General features: G+C 46.2%; 1 protein-coding gene across 1 annotated transcript in view; it reads right to left on the reverse strand.

Moving 5' to 3' along the window:
* Positions 1-516: 516 nt before the first annotated feature.
* The window catches only part of LOC127038894 (claudin-16-like), a 29,646-nt gene continuing 11,682 nt past the window's right edge, over positions 517-18,480 (reverse strand). Inside the window, exons 2-6 of the mRNA XM_050931963.1 lie at positions 17,679-17,814; positions 14,913-15,077; positions 10,741-10,805; positions 2,771-2,957; positions 517-751 (exon numbers count right to left, since the gene is read on the reverse strand). Coding sequence (XP_050787920.1) covers positions 645-751; positions 2,771-2,957; positions 10,741-10,805; positions 14,913-15,077; positions 17,679-17,814 — 660 coding nt within the window. The 3' untranslated portion in view covers positions 517-644. The remainder of the gene's footprint in view (positions 752-2,770; positions 2,958-10,740; positions 10,806-14,912; positions 15,078-17,678; positions 17,815-18,480) is intronic.

The raw sequence follows: 18,480 nt of genomic DNA on the forward strand, positions 1-18,480 counted from the left end.
GAGGAGGCAAAAGGGATTGTGGGAGTGGCATAAGAAACACTAAAAACCAAAGAAAAGCCTGACCTTGGTCAGTACACAATCGCCCTCCCTAGCCTTCTCATGGGGGTACAAGAGAGGTAGTATCGAAGACCCCAGACTCACAACCCCCCAAAACAAAACATGCCCATAAATTGCAAGGGGTGTTGCCGGGGCATGCACTACAGGTATAACCGAGCTGCTAAAAAAGAGGAAGGGGACAGGAAAAGTCTATTGGTGTACAGACTGTGCATTATGCTTGCTTGGTAATGCCAATAAACATTGCATTGCCTGCACTTCGGGCTCTGCTCTTCTACGTTCTGTCTGCATGACAAGAACCAAGAAAAGGAAGAAGAGCCCTAACATCATTTAGCCCACATCACTTTGTACCTTAGATCTCACACCAAAGACAATGCTGGCAGCCAATCCTGTAAGACACTAACAAATGGTTTATTAAGGAGAAAAAAGAAACAAGAGAGTTATTTATAAGTTAAAGCAGGCAATTCATATACACAGGTGAGTTCAGGCTACGGTCTCAAAAGGTGACAAAGAGGTAATAATCTCTCAGCATTGAATGGCTTTTCAAGGTTAATCCCAGCTAACCAGCATGGGGCTTTCAATGGTTATGTTTAGGAGTCCCTGCCACTCAGAAACCAAGCAGCATAAGAGACATTCTGTTCCTCCTGAAAGGCCATATCCCCAACTTTCCAAAGTCCAAAACCGATGGGATGAGTTCCTGGAGGGAAGGGAAAATGAAATCAACATAGTTTGCTTGGCTGCTACATAATACATCTTTTGCCTTCCATGAACTGTTCCTCTATGCATGATGACTACTTTACATTAATCAAGTCTTCTTTATTGAGTTACACAATTACAGAGGTTTACAATGCAATAACATAAGATAGCTTTTTACCATGGGCTCTAGAGATTATAAGTGAGATAAACACACACAGTACCCTACAAGCATTTTATAAACTCTAAACACATTTTAATTAATTTTACATCTAATAGCGATTTTGATAATGCTAAAACCAGTACGCAAGGCTGGTTTCCAGCTATGCATTTTTATGGATTTAGTGAGTCCCGGGCCTTGGCATGAACTCGCACCCTGTCTTCCAGGGTCATACTCATTATTAAATATTTGTTCCCCATGTTGATACGTACACTTGCTCAAGTCACCACTTAACCTTCTCTTTGTTAAACCAAGTAGATTGAGCTCCTGGAGTTTATCACTGTCTGGCATGTTTTCCAATCCTTTAATCATTCTTTTGGCTCTTCTTTGACACCTTTCCAATTTATCCAATTTATTCTTGAGTTGTGGGCACCAGAACTGGACAAAAGAGTCCAGCAGCAATGATACGAGTGCCATACACAGAAATAAAATAACCTCTCTGCTCCTATTCGATACTCCTTTGTTTACACATCCCAGAAACCCAATAGTTCTTTTGGCCAGTGTCACACTGGGAGCTCATGTTCAGCTGATATCCACCACAACTCCCGAATCCTTCCCAGAGTCACTACGGGGTGAAGGCCGGGGTGTTCAAAAGAGCCTAAGGGACTTAGGTTCACAATTGGATGCCAGGTCTTAACTCCCTTGCGACGCTACTTGGAAAACCCCAACCCAAAATCTCAGTGCTGTTAGTGGGGAGCAGAGTCAGGCCAACATTTTGTGCTTCTGACATTATGTGCTTAATTTAGTCTTAGTCTCCCTGGATGCCTAGTAAATTCTGCTTCTAGCAGAAAGATGAGGAGCTCAGCTGGCTTTCTATTAAATTAATACCTGGCCATAACAGTGAGAGAGAATTTCCATACAAGCTGTTTGATTGCCCAAAACTAGGTGCCATATTCTCAAAGATTTTGTAGTTAAGCAAGCTGAATAATGCAGACCACGCAAAACAAAGTACTACGAGCCGGTGCCATTTATTCTGTGCTCCATCTGTAGGGCTCCATCTGTAGAGCTCCATCTGTAGGGCTTTCTACAGCCTTGTTTAAATAACACCGTTTGTTGCTTTCTTTTAGTAAATAAGGTTTCCTCCACTGTAATGTGTAACTGTAATAGATTAATGTGAAAAAAGAGCTGAAAACAAAGGAATGTCTAATTCTCGCTTGAGCAAAAAGGAAAGAAGTACCCCTGCTTAGTCATAGTGCTCTAACGGCTCTTATCTAAGGGCTAATCAGTTCATTGCTGAGACACTGATTGCACCTAGTTCACGCAGATTCTCCTATTTGCGCTTACACACACACACGTAAAGAGAAATGAGCACAGATAGAAACCGAGTGCGGCTGGCATTGCCTTCTGTCCCCAGGCTAGCCCTGCTTCTCCAGAGCACAGTGCCCTGCAATGATCCTTCATCGCTATGCACAGTCATTGGGATGATCTCCTGCCCCAAAGGTGATTTGCAGCTTTAACAGTTTCTACAACTATTTGGTGAAGCTGCCTGACCATTTCCCGCAGTGCAACCCTGACCCTCCTTCTGGACACGAGTGCAAATCCTTCAATACTACACAATACTTGTGTACGCCCATTGATGTCAATGTGCATGTTGACTGTTCTCCCAAGGGAATGAGGGGGCTTCTCACAGCACTGGGGTATGGTAGAACTGGTCAAAAACTGGGGCTGGGAGGGACAGTAAACATTGATAAAAAACAAAATTTCAACTAAGTTTTCCAGAGCATCTTGCACTAAAGTAAAGGCCTGTGTCTCCAGTGGCTGCCAGGGAGTGAAGTGCTCAGCTCCAGAGTCACAGGTAGGTACCTTTCCTCTGGGAGACGGATGGCAGGCAAGCACGTGGATGTTTCCTCTCCAGTCTTGGCGTATGGGTGCTGGGACATTTGGCAACGATAAGCAGGATCCCTGTCACACAGACGCAGATGGTGCCGGCTGCAGCCATCCAATATGAATAGCCCAGTTCATAGGTCACCCCTGGGATCCCAAGACTGACCTAAAACGGAAGGTAGACATTGAGCTCAGTGGATACCAGGTGCTGGCTGTAAGCACCAAAGTTAATTTTTCAGCAGGGTCTGGTAGGTTTACTGGGCTAAATGCTCTGGACGTCTTCTGGGGCACTTCTCTGGCTTTGCTACACATGAAGTCAGACACGAGGAGCACAATGCTCCCTTCTGGACTTGGAGTCTCTGACATCTCCTGGTGACTCCGTGTGCACCCCTTCAAAGTCTCAGACCTTGGGCTGTCACCTGTCTCTTGGGGTCGACTCTTGCAATGCCCCCCCTCTGAGACCAGGAGCTGGGTTGTACGGGTAACCCCTTCTGGAGATGGCTGTTCCTGACATATTATTTGTTAGTAAACAATTCCCAAAAAGGACAGCACCCCTTGTGTTCCCGGCACCAGATGCTAAGATACAGAACTCAGGACTAAGAAGCCTGAGGTGAGACACCACTTCGAGGCAGCAGGGAGAAAGCTTCACCAATGCAATGACAGTGGTGACCAAAACAGCCTTCTTCAACAGAATAGTGCTTATTTAGAACAAATGCCTTTAGCAGAAAATATATTTGTTGTAAAACACTCTATACACATCTCCAGTTTACGAGGGGTCTGGCTATCTCTCACCCGGGGACCTTCGCAAGACTGGCCCGAGAGACTTCTGTAAAAAACGCTCTCTGGGGCAGCTTGTCTCTTTTTGAGATCACGTACAACACCCATGGCAGCTTCTGGAGAGTGCCAACTCCTCTTTGCATGGATCAAGTCACTTTGTAAGTGGTTACAGCCCTCTTCTCTGATAACCTCCAGCTTTGGAAAACAAGCCAGGGTACTATTGCCTTTCAAGTGTGTGCTTGGGCACTCGTCTCTGGGAAGCCTGTGTGCTGCTTTTCCTTACAGATCCCACTGAATTTGAGCATTAAAGATACGTGTGATGGAATAGATCCCCCCCCCCCCCGTAATTCACACCCTACACCCTGTTGTAATAGCCTTTGCACATGGTCTGTCTCTTGAGGTACCATCTGCAAAAACTCATAATGTGCTGGCAACGTTGTATGTGAGATTATAAGATTTCCCTGTATGATTAAGCGTGCATGTTCAAAACTCATGTAGCACCAAAATACGGAAAATATTATTTCCGTAAAGGAATAACAAACAATATTGCTGGTCTGTCTGGGAGAAGGCTGGACAGTGCAGAACCTAGATTTCTGGGGAGTAAGTGTGTGGTGGTCACCTTGGAGTATAACCAAGGCTGGTGGGAGCCAGGTTAGGCCTGGCAGGCTGCAGTTACACAAATACATGTGGGGAATGGCTTGCATGCTTACGCGGGTTGTGACATAGCCCCTTACTGCTCTGAATTATACACCGGTATGTTACAGCATGTACAAAACAGTCCCTACCAACAGTGAAATTTACAGGTACAGTCACACATGAAATTCTAATAATCCATAGAGAATAACTGCCTCTCACTCACCCAGTTTCTTGAAGTGCAGTGGCTGAAAGTTTACGGTGCTTGACTACAATCCAATGGGCTATGGTTCTGCATCTCACTCGATCTCCCACTGAAAGGGCCTTTCCAGTTCACCCAGCTGCAAACGGTGTGCCTTACCACTAGGCTGAGGCTGTCTCATGCTGCCTACTTCACTCTCATATTTTTTTTGCTATGAAACTGATGTACCCTTAACCACATCAGCCTGACAAGTCACTGGCTTGGAGGAGCCTTGACTGAATCAGTGACATACAGTGGCGGTAAAATAATCATGGCTCAGTCCTTATAACATTCCATATCAGCTCCATGACTGTCATCTGGATAGTATAAAAAAATTCCCCGAATAAGACACATTAGTAGACTGATAATTTTCATGTTTATAACCAAAACTGGCTCGTATTTTACTCAGTAGCTGGGCTAAAATGAGGCTTCAGAAACAAAGCAGCTGTTTTTATATAAATATTCCCATCAGGAAAGAAGACGCGAAGAACTCCATGTAAAGCACATGCTAGGCCAGAAAGATGACATCATGTCTCATCCGGGTGTGAATTGCAATAGCACAGAAAATCCAAACGCCTGAGGGGACAAGAGGGCCTTTTGGTGCTGTGGTAAGACAAATGGTAAGACAACATGCTGTTCTGTTAGGCCACACGCAAGAGGAAATCCACTGCACAATTAGGAAGATGGATTAGTGGGGATTCATTGAAGAATCTGTAATTAGTCATACTCAGAGACAGGACAATTGGCCTGTACCAGTGTGCCAGCTCTTATATTCAAATATTCCAAATCAATAGCACTAAATAAAGACTAGCTATTGGCGATGAAAGGGGAAATTTTTGTAATATTTTACCACGCTATGTGCCTTAGTTTCCCTTATAGTTTGCATGGCTACCCGGGAAAGCACTGCGAGAAAGCTCAGTGATATAAACCTGTGTGTCACCTCCCTTTCTGGGTGGAATGAAGAGTCATTCAGGAACTAGTTGAAACTGATGCAGATAAACAAGGGGGCCAGAGACACAATGCAAGCGCCAGTTACTCATATATTTCCCCACCTTTCAGCAAGGAAGCTGAGCAGAAACCCCAGCTCAAGAACAAAGGACTGGAACGTATGAGGCGGGGGAATAAAAGTTTGGCTTCCAAAAAGAGTCTGGGCTCAATTACCAAAATAGTCCACTATGATGAGGTAATGTCCTCTGAATTCACATAAACCTGCAGCTAGTCTCTTCCAAGGCTTGTCTGGTACGAGTGTTATTAGAAGGTCTTTGTGTTGTGTTGATCTGTTACTTGTGCAGCGTTCACATGCAGCTACAAAGGAAGGAAGTCAGAGAGAGAGAGAGAGAGAGAGAGAGAGAGAGCACCTGAAAATGGAGTTTGCTTCAATTTGGCTGGTGTTCTCGCTGACCAGGATGGTCTATGCTTTAATCTTCATTTCTCTATGCTAATCTAAGGCCTTCCAATGTGTGTTCCAGTTGACTAATAAAATCAACTGTTTTGAAAACACTGCTTGATTATCACTGTAAATACTTAGTTTCAGAGCAGCAGCCATATTAGTCTGTATCCACAAAGCTGCCACTAGCACTCCTGTTATTTTTGTAAATACTTAGTGATGTGCATAAATCCCTGAAGAGTGGACAAGTCTCTACCAGGAATCTATTTCGGAGACAATGAACAGAGATCACGACGTGAAGCAGGAGTGCTGATGCCCCAGAAGTTGAGTCACAGGAGGCAGTGGACAAAGGAAGAGTCAGACTTGTTGGTTCCCCCAAGACACAGTTCAACGGCTCAGAGCGGAGCACCGATACTGTGGATCCGTGACACTGGGCAACAGAATATTTCCACACTGCAAAGCACCAAGACCTGCAGGCAGGTCCAAGGTGCAGTGCCAGAGCCCATATTTCAATATGCTGCCCAGACCACAGACCACTGTCCATTCTAGTGCCAGGACACCTTCCTCTCCTTCAGAGTGGTCTGTATGGAATAAGGCCGTGTAACTGTGGTTACGCTCACAGTGGGGTTAACATTTCCTGGGCTTATCATGCAACCCACTTATAGTTCTGTTTGTCAGATATGCTATCTGGTGGGTTTCCTACAGGCACCACAGTGAGGCACTGCAAGGCAACATTCAATGCCACACATCTGGCATCATTAAACATACATTAACCACTGTACACAATTGCCTTTTGCATTTCACTGGGCCAGATTTGCTGACTGTGGCCTCCATATTTTGGGGTGTGTATAATTACAGGTGGAGTTTTGAACCCTCGTTTCTTGGCGCCCACAATTTACTACTCACCTCCCAAATAGACTTTCCACGCGAATTCATCTGAACTTGAGTAGCTGCTCTTATGAACTCTGCCCACTGTGAAATAGCCCCCTTATCTCCTGCTTGGAATTTTCAGCGCCAAACATCTACTGAAAAAGACTAGGCTTCACCTATCAAGGCCTATTGTTTTGTATGGATGTGAGACGTCAGCATTTACTAAGACGGGATAGAGACAGCAGAAAACCTTTGAAAACGAAGTGTTGAGATGAGTTTTTGAGCCGGTAAAGGAGAATGTTGTGTGGAGAAGATCTAACGGGGAACTGTGGGAAATTGATGGAGAACCAAGTATAGTAAATATAGTGAAATCCAAGTAAGTTCAGTGGGCAGGGAGTGTGGTTAGGGTGATAGAAGACAGACCAGCCCTGTGTCTCTTGGAAGGACATCCTTATGGTGGCTGCCTTCACGGCTGATCATGGAGGAGATGCAGGGATAATACTGAGCAGGCCCTAAAAGCTCTTCAAGTGAATTACCATCAATAGGAAAAATACACCTTTGACAGAAAGCGAAGAGGTTAAATTCTGAGCACAGTCCAGGACACACTGGTTATAGAGCGAGGGAGCAGCAGTGGCGGTTAGAGTTTACTCCGCCATGCCGTGGTGGAGGAATGCCTAGAAATGGAGATACTACGTGCTGTGCTCCCAGCTAATCATGATGACCAGCACCATGCAGAACTGTGTCCCACAGACATGGGATTCATACATTCTTCAAACATTAGTTTTCTTTAGCTGGGGGAGGGGGGGGAAATCCCCTTAAGTCCGGATGTCCTTGCCATGCCAGTCACATGACTGAGAAATCAAACACTGAGCCAACAGGAATTAATCACTTCTTCTAGCGCCTCTCCCTTCCTGGGGTGTTGCCATTATCCTTTGGGGAAGGTTATTTATCTGAGGCCCAAGAGCTCTCTTGGGTTTGGCTCTGGCAGTCTGAAAGACACAGTGAAGCTGTGTGAATTACCATTATCGTTGTTTATTTGTGTTGCAGTAGCAGCCACAATGTGCTGGGCATTGTCAAAACACACAAGGCTTCATCCAAAGCACATGGAAGTCAAGGGAAGCTGTTCCAATATTTCAATAATTACTGACAAAAGGGTAAATGACACCAGTAGTCACAGCTTTGCATAGTACAGAACTTGAAAGAGCTGCTGTGATCGTAGATGCTGACTCAGTGGGTGCTCCAGAAAAAAAATAAGTGGGTGCTTACAACCCACTGGCAGCTAATTCCCACCTCAGCGCCTCCCACCCACCAATGGCCTGCAAATCAAAACCTCCCCCTCCCTACCACGCCTACCACCCGCTGTTTCCCGGTGTACAGGAGGCTCTGGGAGGGAGTAGGAGGGGGGAATGGGGCACGCTGGGGAGAGGGGCGGAACTGGCTGGGGAGAGATTAGGTGATTGTGGAGCTTGGGGGAAGCGGTGGGGTAGGGCACGGGGGTTGATTGTCCCTTGGGTCTGGAGGAAGCTGGCACCTATGGTCATGATCCATGCCATGAGAAATGAGGCAGCAGTCATTCTGGACCCTGCTCGTCAAAAGGGCCTAAGGGATTTAGGCACCCATTCCTTAAAGGTTCTATTTAAATTCTTTGCCTTTTAAATCAATTCATGGCTTTTTAAGGGCATAAGGGAATCATAATGACCATCCAGCCAGACTTCCTTCTTAGCACAGGGCAGGAACACTCACCCATATCTTTTGGAGAGACCTCTCTTTTTAATTTAAAGCCGCCAAGTGACAGAGACTTGACTAGCTCCTTTAGGGTTGTGTTTCAATGATCGATTAGCCTCAGTTTTCTGGCACCCTATTTCCAGTTTTATCTTTGTTGAGTTCTACTTCCAGCCGTTAGATCTTGTTATGATTAATTATTTGGTCCTCAGAATAAACACTCTGCCTAACCTCGACCAACGCAGCAAGTGGCAAACAGCCACAATAGCTGAACATTGTGTATCCCTCTGGAATGGCTATGCTCCGAAAAGGCTACAGCACACCCGCTCCACCTTTCACCTTGCCTGAGGCTGCACCCCACTCATGAAGCTTCCTGGAGGGGTTGTCAACACCGAGGTGGAACACGCAGCCGGCACCGGGTCCATCGTCGGTGTCAGTGGGACTGGTGTTGAGGAGAGCTTTCCACTGCAGGAAGTCAGGTCTATGCCCTTGCGCCCGACGTGAGCCGCTGCTGAGGTGCTGGGTGGTCAGAGATGCCTGCTGGCGCTGTCAGCACCAAGGCTAAAGACCTTGCGGGAGATCATTTACCCTTTTGAGTATATCTGAGAGGAGCATTAGGGTGGTTCTGACTTCACATGGGGGCATGACGGAGATGGTTTACTGCCCTTCTCCTCAGGTGGCTGCAGAGCTTTCTCCATGAGAAGCATTTTTAGCCGAAAGTCGGTGTCATGGCGAGCTCAAGTTTTTAATTTAGTACAACGAAGACACTTTGCAGGGCCGTGGGTGTCACTGAGGCATTTGATGGAGAATAAGTGCCCGTTTCGGCAACAGGAAAAAGATAACAGGTGTAGTCAAACCAGGGTAGATTGGTGGAGCCCCATTCAATGAAATTAACAATCTCAAGCATGGGGAAAAGTGAACTCTAGTGTACAAGCAGTGAAGTCCAGTGTACAGCACCTAGTACATTTGTCTCCACTTGTCTCTCATGAACCTTGGTGAAAAGATCCAGGCATCAAAACTTCCAGGCCCTCCAGGTAACTCGCAATCGCACCGTTTAGTGAACTTCAGTGCAGAGTTCTCTGCTTATTTCAGTCCTGTGTAACTGGAGACGGCAATCAATAAATTACTGGGTGAAAGGCATTGCACAGGAAAAGACTAGATTTTTGTATGACTCTGGATTATTTAATCCTTTCCTATGGATTCTAAAAGAAACAATTGGTAACGTAAATATCAGCTGGGAGAAAAGTCAAACCAAGGACAACGTGCAATTTATCCTCTTCTCCCAGCAATGAGTCCAGGCAGCCCACCGGATTGTTGGTGGGCAGGTGGGGCTTCCTGGGGAAAAAGGGTGTAATTTAAGTAGCCTGCTAGAAGCAGCAGAAAATTTAGAAAAGCAACTCTTTCCTGAACATCTTACTACAAGGACATCTCACTGCTTCCCAACTATATATATAAAATGATGGGGTCTGAATTAGGTGTTACTACGCCAGAAAGAGATCTCGGCGTCATTATGGATAGTTCTCTGAAAATATCCACTCAATGGATAGTCACTCAAAGGCAGTCAAAAAGCAAACCGAATGTTGGGACTCAAGAAAGGGAGAGATAATAAGACGGATAATGTCACATTACCTCGATATAAATCCATGGTATGCCCACATCTTGCAAACTGCATGCAGATGTGGTCGCCCATTCTCAAAAAAGATATATTGGAATGGGAAAAGTTTCAGAAAAGGACAAGAAAAATAAATAGTGGTATTGAACGGGTTCCATAAGAGGAGCGATTATGAGACTGGGACTTTTCAGCTTGGAAAAGAGATGACTAAGGGGGATATGATAAAAGGGTTTGAAATCATGACTGGTGTGGAGAAAGTAAATAAGGAAGTGTTATTTAGTCCTTTTCATAAAAGGAAGAATTAGGGGCTCACCAAATTAAATTAATAGGCAGCAGATTTAAAACAAAGAAAAGGAAGTATTTTTTCACACAATTCACAATCAAGATGTGGAACTCTTTGGCCAGAGGATGTTGTGAAGGCCAAAACTATAACAGGGTTCAAAAAAGAACTAGATACATTCATGGAGGATCGGTCCATCAGTGGCTATTAGCCCGGATGGGCAGGGATGGTGTTCCTAGCCTGTTTGCCTGAAGCTGGGTATGATAACAGGGGATGGATTATTGATGATTATCTGGTCTGTTCATTTCCTCTGGGGCACCTGCCATTGCCCCTGTAGGAAGACAGGCTACTGAGCTAGATGGAACTTTGGTCTGCACCAGCATGGCCACTCTTACGTTCTTATGCTTCTTCCAGGCTCAAAACTCACCTCTAGCCTATACTTCTGAACAGTGTCCACTGCATACCAGAGAACTGCGATTGCTCCTGACAGCCCTGCAAAAGAAACCAGGCATTAACCCCTTGGGAAAAAGGTGGCACCCTAATAGACGCTAGGTTGATGCTTTCAATTTCTGTACAGAAATACATATAATTTATCATGGGATATTTCCCCAAAACATAGGGGGGGAAATAGCACTGAACCAGTAAGAGGGTGTGCTTGCTGTTTAAGGCAGGCTGTGGGCCCAGCACTGTCCTGGTACTGGTTTCAGCCCACAATACGTGGCATTTTGGATATTGTTCTTCTCAGTTGTGATGAAATGGGAATGTTCTTAATGTTTTATCTGAATACTGTGTGGGTGCCTCATTTTCTCCTGCGCAGGTCTTAAGTATCTAGGTGGTGGGATAAGGGTGTGTGAATTTTGCAGAGCCCTAGAAGTCAGGTGTGATGCTGTCTGCACAGAGAATGGCCATCACCCTGTCTGCTGGCAACTGATTTCCTGGGCTGCTCCTCTGCAAAGGTGCCAACTGAAGGTGTAGGAGAACAAAGAGATCAGGGGACCTGTCCTGGGAACGAGACAAAGTCCAGAGGAAGGGCTGGAGAGTTTCAGTTTGGAGCTGGCTGGGAAAAGAGAGGATGGCCCAGAGCCGGAGTCAGGCCTCCCTGGCCCCAATATGAACTTGACATAGGGGTCTTGTTTCTGGACCAAAAGCTCTGTTTCAGACTGTCTAATAAACCTTCAGTTTTATTGACTGCCTGTAAGTCACGTCTGACTGCGGAATTCGGGTGCCGGGCCCTCTGGCTTCCCCAGGAAACCGCCTGCGTGGACTCACAGTAGGAAGTGCATAGTGTGGAAAGGAATGTTGAATGCTCCGAGCTCGGACCCAGGAAGGTCAAATCTGTGTAAACTTCTTGCCCTGGAGACAGTCTGCTCACAGAGAGGAGACTTCCCCGGAGTCCTGACTGGCTTTGTATGGAGTAGTTCCAGAGCATCGCCCGGTGACTCTGTGACACCAGGGCTGCCGGGTGTTAAAAACCGTCAGCGCTAGTAAGGCTGAAAGGAGTGTTAGGAGATGGAAGCAGCAGGGAGGGACTGGGGAAAGGAGCAAGAGCTGTTGTGCGTCAATCTACAGAGAGAGAGAAAGACTGGAAAGGGGGGAGCAGAACTAGCTCTCTCCAGTCTGAGATCCCAGGAAAGCCTAGGAAGAGCCTTTTTAAAAAGCCAGACATCAGAGACCTGGATAATATACCCGTGGAGGGGGCATTTTGTCTAACCAGCCAAGTTCCAATCTATGACACTAAAGGCTTAATAATATATGATTCAATCCTATGACCAGTGCTTAATTTGTAATGAAAGAGGTGCCAGGGCTCAAACAATGCTTTTTACTTTCATAACTGACCCAGCAACCCCAGAGGTGCTGGGGCTCTGACCTGTCAGGCCCAGAGGGGCCAAGGCTCTGACCTGCCGAGACCAGAGGTGCCGGGGCTCTGAGTTTCCAAGCTCAAAGTTGTGAACGCTCAGCCTCGAGAACCCCTGGCATAAATTAAGCCTTGTCTATAACTAATCCTCCAGTTATAGAAATTAGTGGTGCTGAGGTATCAAAGGCAGCACTACAGTGGCATTGTAGTAAGGTTACCATAGCTTGACATTGCCTTTTTTTATTTCCCCACCTTCTCTGTCCCGGGAGAGTTTTCAGATAAGAGGCAATGTCCGGGACTTTTGTGGCACAGACGTTGCAGCTCAAAGAGAGCCATCTCCACGCTCATGGTCCTTGCCCTCTGGCCATCAGATCCCACCAACCGCGACCCAGCTCGCCAAGTAAACGGAGCTGCCACAGCGCCTCTCAGCTGGGCCACCTGTCCTGCCACAGGGCCACAGCGCCCAGCTTAAGGGGATGCCAGAGTCAGGCCCTGACGCCCCATCCTGGGGAGAGGGGAGGCAGTCAGGGAGATTGATGGGCTGGTGCTGCATTCCGGGCCTGCACCAGCAGCCCTGCCACTGTGACAGGGAGCGACACTGACCCCAACCTCAAGAGCGAGGCTGCACGCACCCTCTGCAGTACTCTCAACCCCCCCCAGTACACACGCCCCCCAAATTTTCCCTCCTGCACCCTCCAAATACCCCTCCCAGTATACACACCCTTCCCACACTCCCACATACCATCTCCCACACACCCCAAATACCTCCTGCGGCACTCCTCAAATGTACTGCCTCTCCATCTCCCCGCACCGGGCAGTGTCTTCTGTTTTGGAACTTGCAATATGGTAATCCTAATTATAGCCACTGGCTGACCTGATTTTTTGCATAGTCAGCGGATAAAGTAGCAGTGTAACCCTGACCAAGGCTGACAAACCATGGCCCCCAATCCACAGAGCTCTTAGCAAGTCACAGAATCCATCCCTAAGCTTGGCAGATCCAGCGATCTGGTGGAGAACCACCATGGTAAGTAACCCCCTGCCTCATGCCAGCCGGGCCTAGGGCAGAGGAGATGTGGAGGAAAGAAAAGAGCAAATGGCCAGGGTACCCCTGCAGCTAGAAAATCCTGGTTACTTAAATGCTCACGAGGGCTGCTGGCAGCTGTTACAAGACAAACTTGCGCCAGGAACTGGGATGTACCACTTTACAGCCACTTTTGCCCCAACCCTGGACTTGTCCTGCGCGTTGTTCAGCTGGTGCAGAAAGTCTAGTGGTATATATTTATTTACAGCACCACTGCAAAGCAGCCACGTCTGTGGGGAGAGCAGTAACCAGCCAGCACAATCAGCAATGTGTCCTTGCAATGAAGAAGAGATCTTGGAAAAACAGGCTTCCCATTACTTTAGCTGTGACAACAGAAAAGCTTCTAAAGCACCTAGGAGTAAAAAGGCACGAGGGGTTGACTTAGCAGACTGTCGGAGGTAGATTTTGCTACTTGGGGACTATACAAATGCAGTAGCTGGAGAGAGTGCTCAGGTAAATAAGGGCTTGTCTACACCTTAAAGTTAATTTGGAATAAGGTAGGGTGTGCATTGAAAGCTTTTTCCTGATTAACTTCATGGAGTTCCAAACTGAACTTCTTTTTCAAAAGGGCTGCTTCATAGCGTGGGGTGTACCAAGGCACCAGGGCTTCTGGTAGTTGGCAACACATGCCTGGAGCACCCCCTCACAAGTGCCTTATTACAAATTAGCTTAATCCATCTTCTGGAATAAGAGCATCCACACATGGAGTAAATGAGGAATAGCTATTCCTGAATGTAGACAAGCTTTAAGCACCTGCTACATACAAATCGGTCACAACTACGCTGTGGCACTGGGTTTTAATACAGCAGTTTTGCCTCTAGGGAGTGAGAAGAAATGTGAAGCAGAGCAAATAAGTACCACCCGAGAACCAAAAACATTCAAGAGAACACACTGGCTATCGGGTGCTTGAATGGTGCCTCTTGACACTGCATTAAGATAAGCTCTGTACTCACAGAGCCAAGACATACAGGGCCAACATCAGAGTTGAAGAAAAATGGTGATGTGAGTTCTGCGCCAGTAATTGGGGGTAAACAGGTGTAACTAACATGGCCGGATGATGGTGGGGTGATAGCAGGAGAGAAACCAATAGGAGGGTGTCAGAAGGTAGAAGATCAAATAGCAGACAAACATCAGTTGGCTGTTTCCCTGCTATTACTCCACCTTCATGGCATGCTAGCTACACCATGCTAAGTGACATGGACTTATACAATTACTTACATTGCTGCTGAATTTGGCCCATCGTTGGGTAAAATTCTGGGTCATTTGACGCCAAAGGGAGTTTCGCCATGATTGCATTTGGGGTGGGATTTCACCCATTGTCACAAGCCATGATTGCATTCGGGGTGGGATTTCACCCATTGTCATGAGCCTGCAGACAGGCAATGGGTGGAGTGTCCAAAAGCTTTCCGCACTGGCTGAATGTCACTCTGACTGACGTCAATATCAAAATTTCCATTGACATGCATTGGGGCAGAGTTAAACCAGTGCCTTGTGCTTTTCAAATCCCACCCCAGGACTCTGAGTCAATATCCAGGAATGAACCTCAGACAGTACCCTGACATAGCCCTAGAATTACCAAACTCAAGCCCCTTTGATGGGTGTATACATGCAGATCCAAGACTATTTATACTATGCTTGCATTAAATAAAAACATTGATTTTACCTCCCAGAAGGAAAAGGATCCCAGCAGCCAAGGAGAATTTGTATTTCTGATGCACTTGGTCACTGATCAACTTGGTGCATTTCATTCCTGCGATTAAACAGGGCACCGCACCAAGGCACAGAATGCCGGTCACAATCACCAAAGCACGAGTAATCACCAGGGCAGCTGGAAAGACAAGAGAGCCACAGTGTGCAGACTATACAAATTCTACGGTGCCACAAGTACGCCTGTTCTTTTTACGAAAATGCTTGGAGATCCAAGCAGCAGAGCAGGACAAAATGTATCCAAGATTGCATAACGTTTCCATTATAATCCTCTGTGTTCAGACACTCAAAGGTTTTGGATAGTTCACTTTTAAAGCTGAAATTTCCCAGGCATCATACCCACCTGAAGGTGAATTTAAAAAAAGAAACAAAACTTGGAGCCATAGTGATTCAGCCCTCTTGGAAGAAGAGCAGTTTGAAAAAGTAGAAAAAAGGTATTGTAAAAAATTGTTGTGTTTTTTTTTGTTTGTTTACTAACTCTCCAGTTAGAAATCCGGAGAGATGAAGTGTGAAAGCTGAAACAGGAATAACGCTCCGTGATGAGCTGTCCTGAGCCTGGTCCTGGAGCAAATGTTTTGGTTTGTTGGAGCCATCCCACACTTGACAACCAAGACCGTGCATGCAAGATGGAAGATTTCTTCGCTGACATACTATGAATTGAACTTCTGGAGCCAAAAGCATGAGCACCTACAGCTTGAGTTAAAGTTGCCTATCTGGGTCTGTAACCAACTCACATCTTCTAAGGTAAGGCACAGGAGGGGAACTGTCATACATACTCATCTCTGGGTTACATAGGCACAGCAGGTTTCAGAGCTGTGCAGCCACGTACTGTGCATTTGTGCATAGCAACGTTAGCTGCAAGATAAGGGTGACACTTTCAAATTTCTGTGCCAAGCTATGGATCTTGTATTTTATCATGTATGCTGAGACCCTAAACAAACTTGGCCGTCTAATCCTTTTTTGTTTGTTTGTTTTACCGTTCCTAGAGTCTTGGATTCCGCAAGACCTGGGGTCAATGAGTTGCACAGGTTAGTTATGCATTAGGTAAAAAAGGATGTGCATTTCTCAGTTTTAAATATGTTCCCTTTCAATTTAAATGAACTTCCCTTTGTTCTTTTACTGTTAGAGTGAATAACAGTACCCGACCTACCCACTCTAGACCAGTCTTTATTTTGTATACTTCTACCATGTCCCTTATTCTTTGCCTTCCTTATATGGAATTTTCTTTGTGCCTCTAATCATTCTTGTCGTCCATCTCTGAGCTCCTCTGTTTCTGTTATAGTTTTTCTGTGATAGAGTGACTGGTACTTCTCACAGCATTCCAAGGGAGGGTAAATCACTGATTTCTATAATAGCACTGGAATTGATCGCTTTCCATCCCATTCATATTCTGTTTCCTTTTTGTTTGCTGATGTACATGGAGCAGAAGTCTTCACTGGGCTGTCCACATTGATACTCAGCTCTTTTTTTCTTTGACGGTGACAAGCCCAAATCTTACCAGAGTGCATGAAAGCTATGGACCCTCAAAACGGAGAGCGGAGGTTGGAGACTAGAGCCCTGCCGAAAAAGACAGAAGCGAGGCGTGCGCAGAGCTGGAAGCGCCTCAGCTAAATGTGGTGGGCAGGCTAAAAGCGCTTCTACACAGGACTCTGTGGAGGACAGACATACACTTCCTAGATCAGTTCCGATTAGTAACATGCTAAGATAGCCAGGGTACGTCTCCAGAAATCCTAGCACCAAACTCACGTAATTGCAGTGGCTATGGGAAAAGTGTACCCCTGCAGTGTGGATCCTTGCAGGTGGCTTGGCAAGCACAAGATCACAAACATGCGAGCCTATCATGGAACACTCAGCAGTATAGACAGACCCTCAGTGAAAGACCTTGTGCCAGAGCAGTGGTTCCCAAACTTTTGCAGTGGTGACCCCTTTCACACAGCAACCCTCTGAGTACAACCTCCCCCATTTATACATTAAAAACACTTTTTAAAATACTTAATACTGGAGGTGAAGCGTCGTATGGGGTGGAGGCTAACCACTCTTGACCCCCCCCCAGGAAATAATGTTGCAGCCCCTTGAGGGGTCCCAACCCCCAGTTTGAGGACCTTGTGTTATTCAGGCAGCACCAACAAACCCGCCAAAACTCAAGAAATGGAAGATTTTTGCAGAGATTGGTTACACTAAGCTCAAGTCACTTGGCCATCCAGAGAAAAACCCTAAAACCAAAGCTAACATTCAATGATAATAGGGAACGAGTTGGTTGACGGGGCTGGATTAGCTGAGAGCTAACCCAAGAAGCCGGTTTGCAGCTCAGCAAGAGAGCTCAGGATCTCAGGGGCAAGAAAGGAATTCATTGTATTACTATTATTATGTAAATTGCTGTAGTTCCTAGGGAGATCAGAGCTCTTAATGCTAGGTGCTGTCCATATATATAATGAAAAGACAGTCCCTTTCCCAAAAAGCTTACAGTCCAACATTACCATGAGGTTCTGGATACTGGTCTAGCAGTATCTCAGAGAGCCCAAAGTCATAAGAGTTAGAGAATTCTTGCTGGCCTTGCACAGATCCCAAGCCTGGCAATCTCATGGGGATGGGGCTCTTAGAGAAAAGCACTCACATGCTGGACTGGATATATCTTATGTCCTAAATTAAAATCCTGGACAAAATCATCTGAAGTCCCATGCTGCCCTGATTCAGGCAGCACCAAAGTGAATCCTTTACTCACCAGAGTGCTCGCTGAGGTAGGAGATGGGGATGTCGCAGGTCCAGAGGTTGGCCATGTTATCAAACACGCATTCACTCCACAGACCCCTGCACCTGGAGCTTAGACCCACTGAAGAGTAAGGGTCTTTGGCATCTTGCTGCAGAAGAAAAGACATAGTTTGTACAAGAGTTGGGCACCATTTCTGTCCTTCCCATTCATGCCAGTGAGAGGGAGCGGGTCTAACTGCCTTCCTGACCCTGGCAAGTTGATGCTGGTAAATATCTCTGGAGAGAACGGCTGTGATGGAAAAGCAGCAAGTGAATTCTGTGGGAAGAAATCAATTCTCTGCATTTACTCATTCTAGCACCACAAGTGAAATGAAAGAAACACACATACACAGTCCCTGCCCTGAAGCGCTCAGCAGCTTTGTTATGCTTAGTTTGCTGATATTGTCAGTTCACTCTGTTCTGTGTTTGTACAGAAGTTAGCACAGTGAACACCTGGTCAGTAACTGGTGCTCCGAGGTGCCACTGCAAGATAAATATTAGAAGAGCTAATGGCCTACTCATCTGGAGTCAGATCCTACCCCAGACTAGGCAAAAAGTTAAAGCAGGAGAAGACCTGCACCACTTTCTCTGATGTCAGTCTGAATGGTGATCAAATTCCCTTGTGACGCTAGCCTCCAGTTTAAATGGCTTGATGCTGTAAAAGCCAAGATTGTAACATGGTTCAAAAAAACAAAACTAGACAAGATCATGGAGGATAAGTCCATCAATGACTATGAGCCATGATGGGCAAGGATGGTGTTTTTAGCCTTTGCTTG

This window comes from Gopherus flavomarginatus, chromosome 21 (assembly GCF_025201925.1).
Source record: "Gopherus flavomarginatus isolate rGopFla2 chromosome 21, rGopFla2.mat.asm, whole genome shotgun sequence".
NCBI classification, from domain to species: domain Eukaryota; kingdom Metazoa; phylum Chordata; order Testudines; family Testudinidae; genus Gopherus; species Gopherus flavomarginatus.